The sequence below is a fragment of the Protomyctophum bolini genome (genome assembly GCF_963924005.1).
Source record: "Protomyctophum bolini genome assembly, chromosome: 11".
Classification (NCBI taxonomy): Eukaryota; Metazoa; Chordata; class Actinopteri; order Myctophiformes; family Myctophidae; genus Protomyctophum; species Protomyctophum bolini.
The window spans coordinates 21,095,949-21,111,915 of NC_137872.1; the positions used below are offsets into that span (position 1 = coordinate 21,095,949).

General features: G+C 42.5%; 1 protein-coding gene across 11 annotated transcripts in view; it reads right to left on the minus strand.

Annotated features, from left to right (window-relative positions):
• Positions 1-15,172, minus strand: part of LOC308324700 (uncharacterized protein) — a 35,223-nt gene extending 20,051 nt beyond the window's left edge. For all 11 annotated transcript variants that reach the window (XR_013964957.1, XR_013964958.1, XM_080776930.1 and 8 more), the window contains exon 1: positions 14,606-15,172. Coding sequence is in view for 9 of the 11 variants with exons in the window: in XM_080776930.1 (XP_080633056.1) it covers positions 14,606-14,995 (390 nt within the window). In the remaining 2 variants the exon portion in view is untranslated. The remainder of the gene's footprint in view (positions 1-14,605) is intronic.
• Between the last annotated feature and the right edge of the window lie 795 nt (positions 15,173-15,967).

Sequence of the window (15,967 nt, forward strand, 5' to 3'; positions counted from 1 at the left end):
GAAGGAATCTGGCACTGGTCGCTCCAGCATTGTGAGAGATTAGCTCCACATACAAAGACAAGGCACACAGACTGTTATAGACAGCTAGTGGTAAACGTATCCGCCTGTCAATACCTGTCCCTGCCTCATCGCCAGACAAAAGCAGGACAACGACAAATGCATGGTCACATCATGCAAGAGGGGGGTGGGACATGAAACCGGTGTTTCTCAACGGTACATACAGTAGCTCCAGTAGCAGAAAAAAGTATATTTACAGAAAAAAGAGTGGTGGAGCATTCCAGGGTGCTCTACTAAGACCAATTGTATCTTGAGGCCAGACATTCTTTATAGTCTCTGTCGGGTGGAAACCTCATACGTCCAAAACCGTTTTCAGGATTCAAATTCTAAATTATATAAAAAGTAGCAGATCGAAAACGCCAACGTTCCGAGCTTGCAGATCCGCTACTTTTTATGCTTTTGTGTGACGCTGTAATAATTTCCCTTCTGTGATTAATAAAGTATATCTCTCAATATCAAGTAGGGCGTTAATTAAAAAAAAAAGTTCTGCCCCCCCGACAACAGTGATATAATCTTTTATATCAAACTCAGTCATTGAAATGAAAGTGGTTGAGAACTAAAGTCCACCAGGAAGGACCGAGTGTATTAAAGCCAGTTGGCCTAGCTGTTTTCTGGTGGGCAGACCGAGGGGCATCTAATCCCAGCCCAGAACCCTCCCTTGCGCCCACACAGGAATGCCATCCAACCCTTCCTCTGAAACTGAATGCCCCGGAATTCCTCAGCTATTAAAACACCAAAATACAGAAGAGAACAGGCAGTGGTGGGAAGAAGTACTCTGACTTTGTACTTGGGTAAAAGTAACCATATCACATTCACAATGTAGATATACTATGTTACTCTGTTACAAGTTAAAAAAAAGAAAAAAAACGTCCTGCATTTGAACAAAAGCATCAAAATGTACTTATGGTACCAAAGTACAAGTACTAAAAAAGAAAATAAATCATAGATCTACAAGTAAAGCTCACGATGTGACACGTCGTGACTCGTGAGTACAGTACTTGAGTAAATGTACTTAGTTCCTTACAACCACTGGAACTAACCTCAAGGATGAAGCAAAGGCTTGCAATGCGAGGCATTGAGTGAGCTTGTAGATCGGCTCTTTTCACATTTTTTACAGCTTTCTTATACGATTTGACAATTTGGGCATCGTTATACCAGGTTATATAGTAGTATAGTGTCCTGATTACTTCATGTAATCTGGGGACCCCCAGAGATCATGTGATGACCCCCTGGGGGTCAGGCCACAGACTCCCATGACAGATTTGCACACAGTCAGAGTTACAGACCTATAATTAGGTTATGTCTTAGCTTACGCATGTTTCATGATAAATGCATTTGAATTATGTGATGTATTCCCATACCTTTTTGTTCGTGCTTAATGTAAATCGCTCTGGATTAAGAGCGTCTGCTAAATGCCTAAATTGTAATTGTCCATTTGCAGTGATAGCTGCAAGGACCCCCCTATAGAACCCCCCCAAGGACATTTGGGGTTCCCCAAACCCCACTTTGACTGATGTAGTGAGATGATGCTAGTGAGATGTACTATATGTAGCCCAAACACCACAAGCCATCCGTCACATTTGGCCATGTTCTATCACACCTAATTTGGTCAAATAATTCTTTCTGCGATGATGAGTGGCCTAATGTTTGTATGATGAGTAATACTCAGATGACATCATCCCCCCATGATGTTTTAATTTCAGCACAAGAGGTTCTCCTTCAGACAAACAGTGGCTGCGAGGTTTGGGGATTGAATGGGGTTCTTTGTTCTGGTGAGACTTGTATGTTGGGTCTTTTTTTTATTAATAAAAAGGTTATTTGAACCAATCTACTCCTGTATGTAGAGCAGTGGTACTTTGTACTTTGTACTCACTAATACCAGTTTCAGTATAGTTCAGTTTTTTTTTTGTTCAGTTTTTTCCCCCGGAATGGTGGACATACAGTTCATACATAAAACATCTTTCCATTTTTCTTCTACTTCTTTGAGTGTCTGTTGCTTATGTCCTGTCCAATATCCCAAAAAGGGCTAGGAAGAAGCCATAGGCTTGTCGGGCCCTACCCCTGGAGTTAATTTGCATATTTAAGTGTTTATGTGTTGTAGACTGATGGATATCCGTCTACCTGCACAGTGCATACATTCATGTTGTCCTTACATTCACCTACACATATTCATATATAACATACAAGCATATAAACATACATATACACAGCTACTATGCAAATGTTCCCTTATTATTACCAGTAATTATACTCTTTTTATCTATGTTTTCTTTTCTTGTTTTATGTTATGTTATGTTTTGAGGGTTATTATTTGGGGGATATGTGTGATTCCTGTGTCTCATTCGTTTGTTATGCTATACTTATATTAATATAGTAACTAATATATATTAGTTACTCATAATGTATATGGTATAATAACTATGGTATAATATATGTTATGGTTTACTGTAATATGGTATAGTAGGTATAATAGTATAGTATATAATATATATGATACATGGTATGGTTTACTATACTTATATAGTACACAACATGTATTATGGCTCACTACTACGACGACGACGACTACTACTAATAATAATACATGATATGGTTTACTACACCTATAGTACATATGTTATGGTTTACTAATAATGGTCTACTAATATTACAAGGCATGGTTCACCATACATGGTATGGTTTACTATAATTAAGTACAGTGTGTCATGGTTCCCCCCCTGCAATGCCACTAGTACTCTTCTTCATTTCTGTATCCATCGAAAATTGTTCTCTTCACTCTAGTTTTGAATTGGTTTATGTTTCCACAGAGCTTTAATACATCCTCCAGCTCATTCCACAGAGTAAGAGATGCTCCTCGTTTTCAAGTTTCTACAGGTTTTTTGAAGTTCAGTGGTCCTCTAAGATTGTTATCCAGAAATTTGTCTTGTACATTTACCGGTAATTGGTTATATCTTGCTTTGTACATAATTTGTAGAATTTGAACATTGACCATATCTGTGAGCTTCAGAAGGTGTGATTGTAAAAACAGTGGGTGTGTGTGGTCCCGGTATCCTACATTGTTTATTACCCTTACTGCGCTCTTTTGTAGTATAATCAGTGGATTTATCGTAGATTGGTAGGCGTTTCCCCATACCTCAGAGCAGTAGTTCAGGTAGGGTAGGATCATTGCGCAGTACAGCATGTGCAATGAGCTGGGGTTGAGTAGGTGTTTTGCCTTATTTATGACCGAGATGCTTTTTGCCATCTTGTTCCTCACATATTCTACATGGGGTTTCCAGCAGAGCCTATCGTCTAGAATCACTCCCAATAATTTGTTTTCATATACTCTTTCTATTTTATTATTATCTATAATCAACTGGATATCTGTTTGTATCTGGCGGTTTCCGAATACCATACATTTTGTTTTACTTAGATTTAAGGATAATTTATTTCTAATTCTATCAAACCAGAGTTTGTAATTGTATTTATTAATTTCTGCTGTTAACACCATCATGAGCTGCTGGATGTCCTCCCCTGTACAGAACGGAAAAAAAATTGTAAACAAAAAGTTGTTGAATTCGTTGGGACAATCCCGGCCAAACCGGGACGTCTGGCCACTCTACTACTGTAGCGCCCGAGATGACCCTCCTCCATCCCAACCCGGCTTCCCACCCTCATGCCCTGTGGACAGAGAAACACTGTGTGCTTGCTTGCTTCCTTAAAGTAACCTTCCTCTTCTAGGCTGAATTTGACCCCAGGTCTCTTGTGTAAGTGCTGACATTTTTCTCGTATCACTGAGCCTGCCTGCTTGCTCAGGGGAGAAATCGTATTGCATTTGTGCCTAATTAATGCACTAAATTGGCCTGTCTGGTACACACAGTCAGCATTCAGGACGTCTGCCAGTCATGGAGACCTCCATGCCAACAGTTCCAGCAGAGAATCCCACACCTCTCTTTCGCAGGCCACATTATATCTGCGTTTCCTAGTCGCCTATACTCGCGGTAGCAGTATGTAGGAAATGTCCATACTGGCTTCATTGCATGGTCTAGAACATACTGGTGATTATGGGTTGATAACATTGGAAGCGGGTGCGGGGGCATGCTGCCATCTTGTTTCGTTGTTGCAGATCCCATTAAATAAATGGCACTAAGACGGTAAGACAAGGTGATGGGGGGGGGGGGGGAGGTGCATGTGTGGGCCAAGCTGGCTCCACAGAGATTAACACTCCGTTAGTCTTGACAAGGAACCAACAGAGGCAATAAGCTGATGCAGCAGAAAGGCCTTTTGGAGGGAGTGAGAGCACAGTATCCTATCACCTCATAGATTCAAGTTCAAGTGTGATTAGAAAACATCATTGCATTGCATAGCAATATGAATTAGGATGTTTCTTACAATTCAAGAGGACAGAGATAACATTGTAAGATTTTATCAGGTCGATCGTCTAAGAAATCGGAAACCTTGTTAGCCACTTAAGTAAGCCCCATACACTAACATTCGAATAGCCAACATAGCTGATCTACATGCTCACAGTTGTAGTGAGCTTGCAGATGAGTTATTTTGGGGGTTTATTGCCTTTATTGATAGTCACAGTAGACAGAGAGGAAAGGGGGAGAGAGATGGGGAGTGACATTTTCCAACATAATAAATTTGTTTATTTTGCTACAGAATTTTTCAATCATGCCGTTCATATTTCTATATTTATGTACAGGAGTTGGTTTCAGAAGTGCTTAATATAATTTCATTTATTTATGTATGGTTAGGAAAACCAAGGAATGCCTTGAAGCACTCTTCCTGCATTTCAGCTCATAGAGAGAGGTGGGGGGGACAAGAACAAGGCCTGTTGTTATGTGGCGCCACACACACACACACACACACACACACACACACACACACACACACACACACACACACACACACAGCTGTGTCTTATCTCTGGGTGTTGATTGACACCGCCACAGACCTCCATTCCATATCATATATGTCCAGGGGGAATTCATGGCCAAGAAAGGGTGAGGGTGAGTGTGTGTGTGTGTGTGTGTGTGTGTGTGTGTGTGTGTGTGTGTGTGTGTGTGTGTGTGTGTGTGTGTGTGTGTGTGGCAACAGGGTTGAGTGCTGCTTTGACGAAGCAGGACTTTCAAACACAAACACACAAAAAAGTGACAAAACACAGACGGATGCAAAGACTCGCACACATACAGGCTTTGTGTGTCCCTGTCCCGACAATCAATAGACGCAGTGTTCAGTTGCCCCTTACAATGACTTGTCCCCCACCCCCCCCCCCCCCCCCCCCACCCCACCTTTCCCGCGACATCTCCACTGGAAAACACAGTCAAATAGCGTAATGTCACTGAACAATTTTAGCTCGAAAGAGGCAGCATCCAGTGTCGCCATGTCCGCTTATTATAAGCGACTCTGGGCTTGATTTTCCTGTAAAGTCACTTATAAATAAATATTGGTAGTTGCAGGTTGCAGGTAAACAGATCTACACGCTCACAATCGTAACGCATTGTGAGCCTGAAGATCTGCTATTTTCAAATATCTGATGCTCATGTGGCCTAGTGGCTTCTTTTGGGATTGTTTGGCAACGCTGTTCAAATGATTACAGACAGAATCATTGGGGCTGTGTTTTTAGCAGGAAGCACCCGCCTCACTGTGTTGACCAAACTGAATTACAACAGCAGCAAGGTGCAGGCTGGTTATAGTTTAGTCTATAACCAGAATGACACTCCAGTCATAACTGTGCAGCAAGGGCTCCTGCTTGGCCGGCTCCGTTGTGCATCTTCTTTTCTCCCCTTTCTTTCTATCTTTTTTTGTTTTCCTTCCCAAAAACGTTTGTTTCTCTGTCACAACCTCCCGCCTTCCGGCCGTTGTTCACTCACTGGGTTTTGTTATGACTTTCCTTTAGCTCCATGCTCATAACATTAGCTTCTGTTGCCACTCTCGCTCCGTCCGTTCCTCTTGCAAAGAATACAGACACATTGCACCGTTCAGACTATGGGTTTTATGGGCAAGTCTCCCAATGGCTGAAAGGCAGCCTAGACTGGAGGCAGCCAATCATGAAAAGGTGTCCAGTATAGGGTCGTCTTTATAGTCCTCTTTATGGCTGTTAGTACTAGAGGTACTATCAAAATGTAGTCCAGGCGCTTTTCAAGCACCTGGCAAAAAAAGAGCATGCTGCTGTTGGGTGGTGCTGGTCTAACCTCATGAGTGGAAACAACCAGTGTTCTCTGCTCTCTGTTTAGCACAAGACAGGCTACTGTTCTGTTCAATAACATCCTCTGTTCTGACTCACCACCAGTGGTGGGAAAAGTACTCAAATGTTTTGCTTAAGTAAAAGCATCAATAATGCAATATATAAATACTCTGTTTCAAGTCCAGAATTCAAAATGTACTTGAGTAAAAGTACAAAAGTATAGGCATCGAAAAGTACTCATTGTGCAGAATGTCCCAATTCAAGTTTGTATGTATTAAAATATCTTAAAAATAGTAATAATGTGATATTGTAGATCGGCTATTTTCAAATGGCAAATAGTAACTAAAGTTTTCAAATAAATGCAGTGGAGTAAAAGTATGATATTTGGAATCCAAGATGTAGTAGAGCAGATGGTAGGAGTTTTGGAAATTGGAAATACTCAAAGTACAAATACTAAAATTGTACTTAAGTACAGTATTTAGGTAAATGCCCCCACTGCTGGCCACTGGCTATAGGCCAACAAAGACCAAAACAATACAGGGTATCTTCTCCTTTGCTTACTGAAAGGTGGGGGTGAGAACAAGCAGCGCTGTTTAGATGAGAGAGTTGTGACAACTCCGTTCACTTCACGCAAGTTCACGGGGTCAGTCCAATGGCGGCTCTACTTATCCCTTTATTTTACATCGTTTTTTAGTAATAGTACGACATAAACATAACAGAGACTTTAGCTGTCACTACTGTACAATACTTTAAAACATTTGGCATGTTGCACACATGGCTAAAATTGCTGATATTTGCGCCACCCTCGTTGAAAAACAATGAATTTAAAACTCCAGCATGTCACACTCCAGGACTGCATGAACAGCGCTCAAGCGCTGTTTTCTGCCCCCTCAATGACACCACTCTCCTAGTCTACAGTCTACACCACTCTAGGAACAAGGAACCACTCTGAGGGAAATATCCAGTTGATGGTAGTTCAGGACGCGGCCGCCTGACCAATCAGTAATCAGCTCAGCGGATTCCATTACATGCTACTGTTAGACGCATGATAAGACTCACATGGGAGCGGAATGTTTGACACACACACACACACACACACACACACACACATATACACACACGCACATGTGCGTGCCCTTAAAATAGGCATGGTGATTCACAATTAGCTCATTCCGTTATGGGACAACTGACGATTTTTAGGATGTGCAGTATGAGCCCCCACCCCCCATTACACACATTGGGTGTGGGGGGGGGGGGGGGGTGGTCTGATTATTGAAATCAAGGAAACAATGACCCCAGAAGTGTTTTAAAGTGAAATAGCCCATTAAATCAACCCTCGGGATTGGACGGTGCACTTTTGCTCTGCCAGCTAGAGTACACAAAAATACACTTTTTTGTGTCGGGCCCCCAGGCTTCCTCTGTCCCCTTATTGACTTTCTCACAGTGGTGGACACTAACTGAAGCACATTTACTCAAGTACTGTACTTGAGTACATTTTTTGTGCTTGCTTGTTTAAGTTTTTTAAGAATTATACTTCTACTACATCTCAGAGGAAAACAATCTGTACTTTTTATTCCACAAAACTTTAGTTACTTTGTAAATTTAGATTATTATCATATGACAAACATCAACCAATTAAGCTGCTTTTTAAAATAATTAGCACAATCATTAGGATGATGATGTTCAGGTGTTATCTTTCAGAACACAATGTTCCTGCTGTTCTACATACAGCCAGGTGGTTGAGGAAATCCCACATTGAGGCTTTAACCTTTGAAGCATTCTGTCTTTATGCACCACATATCTGGAACAAACTCCCAGGAAACTTTCAATCAAAAACTGAAGACTTTTCTGTTGACTGCTGCACAGCACACCACTTTGTGCCGCACTGCGAGCTTATACATCCAACATTTTTGAAAATATATTTGGAAACTTTTGAAAAATGTTGTGTCGCCGCCAAATACATATGCGGTCACCTGTGACAATAAAGTCAATTCTGATTATCTGATCCTTCCGATACTGATTATGTTACATGCATGCTTGTCTCCTTATCAGTAGCCAACTGCAAGGAAAGGGGTGGATTTACACACGTGGAGTTCGGGGCTGTGCTCAGACATGTAATCTGAGAGATGGACACGCCAACATGCTAAGCACACATGTGTCCAAAGGTCACTGAGCCACTTTAGGCTCTCCGCTGCGAGGGAGTCGGGTACATGTGGACATGTTTAGGGGTGAGGGCTGTGGGTAGAAGGGTGCACAGCTATAAATCTATGTACTGGTGACACATACTGGTGATACTGTACATGTCGTCGCGGTCGGGCAGAAACCTTGTATCTCGATATTTAAACGTTGTGTTGTTTAATGGCCTACTTGATCAGAATACAGCGTCAAACAAAAGCATCAAAAGTAGAAGATCGACAAGCACATTTCGAGCATGTCAATCTGATACTTTTGAATTTGTATCCTGAAAAAAAGAAAAACGTTTTTGGACATATGAGGTTTCCAACAGACAGAGACAATAATAATCTTATGTCACATGTCTCAGCATATTATATAAACCTGTTATTCTCAAAGTGTGTGTGTGTGGGGGTCACATTTGAGCCACTTAAGCCATAGATTTAATCATCATCATATTTAATCATTTGGGTATTCAAAAATAGTGTCTAGGGGGACGGTGTCACTGTATCAGTTCCTACGGGCTGGGGGTGGCACCTGTCAGCAGGGAGGAGTAGGACGAAGGCTCTACGGTGGGGGCTCCGCAAGGACAGGTGAGTCAGTAGGATACAACAGCAGTGTATCCTACTGAGTCAGTAGGATACAACAGCAGTGTATCCTACTGTAGGATACAACAGCAGTGAAAGGAATAAATGAAGGGCTAGCTCGGCTCCGCCTCGCTCCTATTGTTTATATTGTGTATACTCCACCAAGATGGTGGCAGCACCAGGAGGAGGGGGGGGTGGTATAACTATTAAATTGTCTGTCTACAAGCTCACGTGTGTTGATGTGATGTCCATTTTTCAAATGTAGGCCTATTGAAAGAAATCTTGACAATCTCTTTTGGGGGGTCCCTGGCACAAAATCTTTTCAAGTGGGTGGTCTGTGGCCAAATACATTATCAATTGGGAATGAAATATTGTGATAAAACGTATAAAGTCTAAGGTGGAGCGCACACATCCAACACATTTAATTAAAAAAGGTTAAGATTGTGCTTAGAATGGAAGTGGACGTCGGGGAAACATTTCATTGACGGACCACAGCGGAAGTGAGCGTTGCCTATAGCATCGAGGAAGCTACTACTGTATACGGTAAATATAAAAGAGGCTATTGTGAATCAATACATAACCGAAAAGCTCGTCCAACATGGCTTTGGTCCATAAGGAAACAACACATCCTAGGCAGCCGATGAGCTATGTGCAGACTTTTTTCTCTTGCGTAAAACTTGTATATCACATGAAGGTACAGAACACGTGGGGGAGTGCAGTATTTTAGTATTTGGTGTACTGACCACACTACCAGTACTAATCATTCATATTAGTCACTTCTGACCTCACCTGCGTTGTATCAATGTAGATATATTTGTGTGTGTGTGTGTGTGTGTGTGTGTGTGTGTGTGTGTGTGTGTGTGTGTGTGTGTGTGTGGTTTTTTTGATCATTTTATACTCAACATATACTCAACAACACTAGGGGAAAATGACATGACGAGCCAGTTAATGAAATGCCACCCTGTTGCAACTTGCCACCCCATTTTACCCCAACACCCAGGAATAAAAATGGCCGCTGTGTGAATATAGTCAATTGAAAAGAGTATGACGACTATTATGACAAAATAACTGCTATTGGCCTGGGCCATAGCTCAGTGGTCCAGGCACCCCCATCTCTCTCCCCATTTCCTGTCAGCCTACTCTGTCTGTCCCTCCATACAATATATAAAATACAAAATACAAAGAAAAACATAAAAAAATAACTGCTATTATCTCAAATGATTAGGAGATTATGTAATAATTGTCACAGGCCTAGCACTGGGTGGGGGTGAGGACTTTGTGCAGCCCTGGTTCCTTGCAACACGTGGACTGGACAGTGGACACTCCACAGGTGTTCAGTAATCAGTATAAAGTCACACACAGTCTGGTGGCTGCTAGCACAGTATATATCATGCGGCAGCTGGGTCAGCTTATGCAACTATAGCGTTGGGAGTTACACGCAGCTCTTTTAAAAGGAGGCATGCATGGTACAGGAGGGGTGAAGGAGACTGACATTTTGTTCCCGGCAGAGCCACGGGCCGAGGAGTGGAACACGTTGTCTTTGTGTCTCACTTCGACTCCAACCCAGTGACGTCGCACACATCATGCAAACACACACACACGAGTGTGAGAAAAGTGGAGGAGAATGAAGAGAGTGAAGGAAGGCATGGAGAAGGTGGTTGGAGAAGGTGGTTGAGAGAGAGAGAGGCAGACAGAGAAACAGGGAGGAAGGGCGACACCACACACACACACACGCACACGCACACACACGAAGAGAGAGAGAGAGAGAGAAAGAGGTGAAGGAACTCTCATAGCAACACATGGAATCAGCCCAAACATTCCTTAGCTCCCTGCCTGCAGATGTAGCTTGGCTGTGTTAAATCTGACTGCCACAACACAGCAGCGCTGAATAGAAATCCTAATCATTATGTAATGCAGACTAATCCTATTTCATTTGAAGATGTAGTAATGCCTGCAACTTTGACCCTAGCTGTTTGCAACAATACTAAAACTGATGGCATTTTAGACCAGATGTTTTAAGGACAGTTCAGTCTATATTGTGCAGTGGCAGTGCGCTTGGTCTTAACTTCAAAGCATAGATTTGCGACGCGACAAAAAAGACAAAAGAAACCTGCTTTAAGGCCTGGGCCGGCCGAGCGGTCCAGGCGTCTAGGCTGGTAATCCGGCCTGACAGCGTGTCGCGGGTTCGAGCCCGACGACCTTTGCTGTGTGTCTTCGCCCTATCTCTCTCCCCCTTTCCTGTTTTTTTAAATGCGTTAAGCCCAATTTGTATCTTATCGTACAATGGTTTCATGCGGCATCCACAAGCTCACAGTGTGTTGACGAAGCGTCACGCTGTGAGCATGTAGATCTGCTATTTTACCTTACGGAGGAGCATAAATTACAACAATGTTGCACCGTGGGGAGAAGAAGCAGTATGAATTAGCAGCCTACTCCTTATGCCCATACTGTATCATAGAATTATGTCAGAAACACAATCTTCTAAAAAAGACTAAAATGTCTTTTAAAAGACTAAATGTCTGACACCCTCTCAAAGATAGTCTAATGACACAGACTATACAGTAAGAGTCGATAATGGGAAATTGACTTTAGTTGCATTGACAGGATGACGGCATTAAAACAAGTGATTATGTCATTTCATTGCAGGATGACTGACTGGACAATCTGTTTGACTTCCCACAGAGGTCAACGGGCAGCTCAACTGAATCAAGCAACTGTTGTGACAAATGCTTGGAGGCCAAGGGAACAGTAGATGGTCTGTCTCACTTATACTGTGTATATAGGGTGGAGAAACAAGCTCCTTAATGTGGACTTTTTTGCGCAATGCCAAACTGTAAAAAAGAAAAAGAAACAAAGAAACAAAAAGAAGAAAAAAAACACTGGAACAGATTGTAGCTAAGGGCACTTTTCATGGCATGGGACCTAATAGGGCAAGAGTCAAACAAATTATAGGCAGCATATGGAGCCTTCAAGTGCCCACCATAAAAAGCGGTTGAGTGCAGTTTTGTTGTCCACTCGCAAACTGCTTTGTATAATGATAGGGGACGAGAGATGGCTCAGGGAGGGTGTGTGATGAGTCTTTTCTTGCAGGAGGACCATTTGTCATGGACCAGATCCTGTTTACGTCAAGTACAGTCACTCTCGCACACTGGCCTGTACAGCACATGGCCAATGGATACATTATCCGACTTGGCTATTATTCAGAATTGCATCCAAGTATGTGTCTCTCTCTGACTAGTTCATCATATACACCAGCCAACTGGACAATCTGTATTGCTTTCATTAATATGACAACAGCTTATATCATCAATTTAGAAACTAAATGTGCTGCCGTATGGACTAGTTATAAACCTCTATCTAAACTTTAGATCAAGGACCCCCAGTTGCGTGTGTTCCATCTCTCTGACCACAATCTACACTGGAATATCATCTGTGTTGATTTAACTCCTAGTGTACAAAGTCTGGAACCAAATGTACATGCATTCTGGACAGTTGTGCAGTTTATACAGCAAACCACGCTCAAGACCTTAATGGATGGAAAGCTTCCATAAGTAATTTGGTTCTTAAACTATCAATCACTTGAACATTGAAGAACCAGCGATCTCAACGGAGCCAGCAGCACACACCCTGAAGTATTCATCAGAAATAACACAGCAGATTGTGTTCACCAAGTGGCATTCACATGTTCCCAAGTCCAACCCGCTGTCACACCCACTTCTATGGGTGGTACTGGCCTTTCAGCTTGTCCCCCCGCGAGCGGCGGGGTCCATTACAGCCATGTGACACCCATGTCAAGAGACATAGGTGTAAATATAGGTTAGGCACCAAATATAGAGCGGTGTTCTGTGCCTTTCTTTGTAGAGAGCACATACCTCATGTTACGGGCGACATTCTTCCCTCTAGTCTGGGGCCTGTTCAAAAAAGGGCCCCCGGTTATGCGCTAGTGCTCGAAAAGGTCAGAAAGGAAGAAAACGTAGCTTGGAAAAGATCAGGTCTTGCTAAAGTGACCTTTCAGAGACGACACCGAGTCGAGCCGGTGAGGTTGACAGGTGTGCCAGACAGTGAGAAATGCATAGTCAGACACTATCATGTACCACTTACACAGCAAGTTGAAGTTAAAGTTCAGTTTTCACTCGGTATGGGCTCAACAACTTGTCTACCATGAACTTGCTTTTGGCTTTTGAAGAAGAGACAGTAGTGCGTGTTCATCACACTTTAACTGTCCAGGTGTAGGAGCAAATTGAGATGAACATAAAATGAAAGATGTGAACATGGCAAATAGTGCTCTTCGTTCTGTTCAACTTTTAGATCATGACAGATCTTCAGGGAGAAAATGTGTCTGTGATCTTTCAAAGATCTTTCAATCGCCAGTAAACAGAACAAGGAGGAGCACCATTTCCACTCCAGAGTGCGGAATGGAATCCAATCCAATGCTTTGAACTTAGCTTCGAAACCAAACGTCTGGAGATCTTCACAAGAGTTCAATGGTCTACAATCTAATACAAGGCTCAACACAACATGTGTGACTGGCACGTGGATAAAACAAAACTATACAACTGCCAATAAGACCTCCATAAACGTTCAAAAGCTAATTATCTGGACAAACTACATATATGTGACTTTGGGTAACAGTAGACTACATGAAGCTGTGTGCAGTTTAAGTGACACTGTAGTCATGCCATTGATCATCACACTGTGCATATCTGCTCCCCGTTTTATTATGGAGGACCCATTGTGCCACAATTAAAATAATAATTCACAATTACCCTTCATTTTGGTCCACAGTGAAATAAACAAATTCCTTACTTTATTTAAAGCCCTGTGTGCAGTAGCTGTGCACGCACAAATGCAATAATGAATAAAATAAGAATAAATCCATCCCAGTGGTTGTCAAATTGGTGTAGGGTACAGTAGGGGAACCTGCTTCAGGGATACTCGGGGGGGGGGGGGGGGGGGGGGTTCCAAATGGACCCTTACAGGTCTGTAACTCTGAGCTCATAGAAATGGAACCAAATGGACCCGTACCGGTCCATTTTGTTCCCTTTGTATAAGCTCAGAGTAAAAAAGGTAGGGTAAGTGATATTTTTGGGTTTAAACAAAAGTTTTTTGCTAAAAGGTTAAACATCTATAATCATTGCTACATAGTGTGTTCAGTAACAGGAGTCTCCCTGTCTCTCCAGCTCTTTAATAAACAGAAAATACATTTTCAGGTAGGTGACAAACTTTCAGCCAATCAGGAGAGAGAACCCATTCATTAGCTTCATTTTTATAGTGTTCCAGTTGCAATTCTTTCGGCTCATGTCTTAGTGTCACCCCTTCTAATTCCACTTGTTTAATCTGTATCCTGTCTGAGTTATCTATGCTGATTGTTTATCATATGAACTGAACATGCACATTTTGTTTAATAAAGAGCTGGACTCCTGTTACTGAATATTGAATAAACACCCTCTAGCAATGAGTACTATCAGAATATAGAGCTGTTTAACACTTATTTGAACCAAAGAAAGTCACTTACCCTACATTAAGGAGGTTATTTGAAATGACACAGTTTGAGAACCACTGATTCATCCATCTATGCAGATTCCATCCATCCGATCTATCCATCATCTCTTCTTACCTGGACCTCTACAACCTCGGGCTCTTTGTGCACGTGGTGGTGCTTCTCTTCTACAACGGCGATCTCCTCCACCACAACGGGCGCTGCTGGGACCACCTCGGGGACCACCTCGGGGACAACGGGCACAACTTCGGGCTCAGGGACGTGCTTCTCCTCCACCACAACAGCAGGAGCAGCGGCAGGCTCGACGTGGTGGTGCTCCTCATGCAGTACTCCCATGGCCATGCCCCTGGAGGGGGGGATGATGCCCTCGTAGCCCACCTGGCGCTTGACATTCGTCTCCTCGGCTGGCTGGGCTCCTCCGTACTTGCTCTTCAGGTAGACGTATGCGATGTAGCCCGCGACCACCGTGAAGACGATGGCGTGGATGACATTGTCCATGTCCATCATTGTGAGTGTGAGTTCTTGTTTTATTAAGAAAAGTAGAAAATTTAAATTAAATTATGTATTGTTTTATTTTTAGTTTGCGGTCATGAATTGTGTGGTGGTGGTGGTGGTGGTGGTGGTGGGCTCGATCGTCCTGAGAGGGAGTGTGTGCGTGAGTGGTAGTAGTTGTTCAGCCGCAGTGAACTTCACACTGAAGAGGCTCGCATCCACACTGCATCTGATAAAGAGCCGGTGTTGCCAGGTTCTGACTCTGAGAGAGAAAGAAGCGGTTTACACCTGAACTCCATGCAGACTATATGTAGGCTATTTTCCCCCAAAAGAAAGAGAGAAATAAATGAATAAATAGTAAAACATTTGGAATAATAGCCTCCCTAGTAAGAATGGTCAAATAAGCAACTACGCTTGACTTTAGAAACAAGCACCCCAAAACAAAAAATACCCACCATGAATTCAAACAAGCGTTTAAATTAATTTAGCTCCTATGCCACTAAAATGTGGAACACCCTACCAACAGCTATTTAAAAATGTGAATCCCTCACAAAAAAACATAAAAAATCCCTAGACTTTGATTGATTGAAATATGTATTAACAGTTTGCAGAATGGCATGTAGGCCTACATTTCAAGCACAAACTCAATACAAAGACTGTTAACTGTGAGTAGACGACCCAATTAAGCATTACACTTGTTTACAAGAGGGTCCACCATGTTCAATTCCTCAAAACATTTAGAGACGTACAAATAGACACTTCTATATAGCCAAAGAACAGAACAGGAATTCATCATAAAGGAAGCAAAAAGGGAAAATAAAAATATACAGTGAGGGGAAGTGGGGGGGGGATTCAGATTTTACGGGGCCCCTTTTCGAATTGCAGCCGTCCGTAGGTGCACTTTGAGAGCGGTTTTGAACGAGTCAAGGGATTAACATGTCTTAATGACTGTTGGTAGGGCGTTCGACATTGTGGTGGCATAGGACG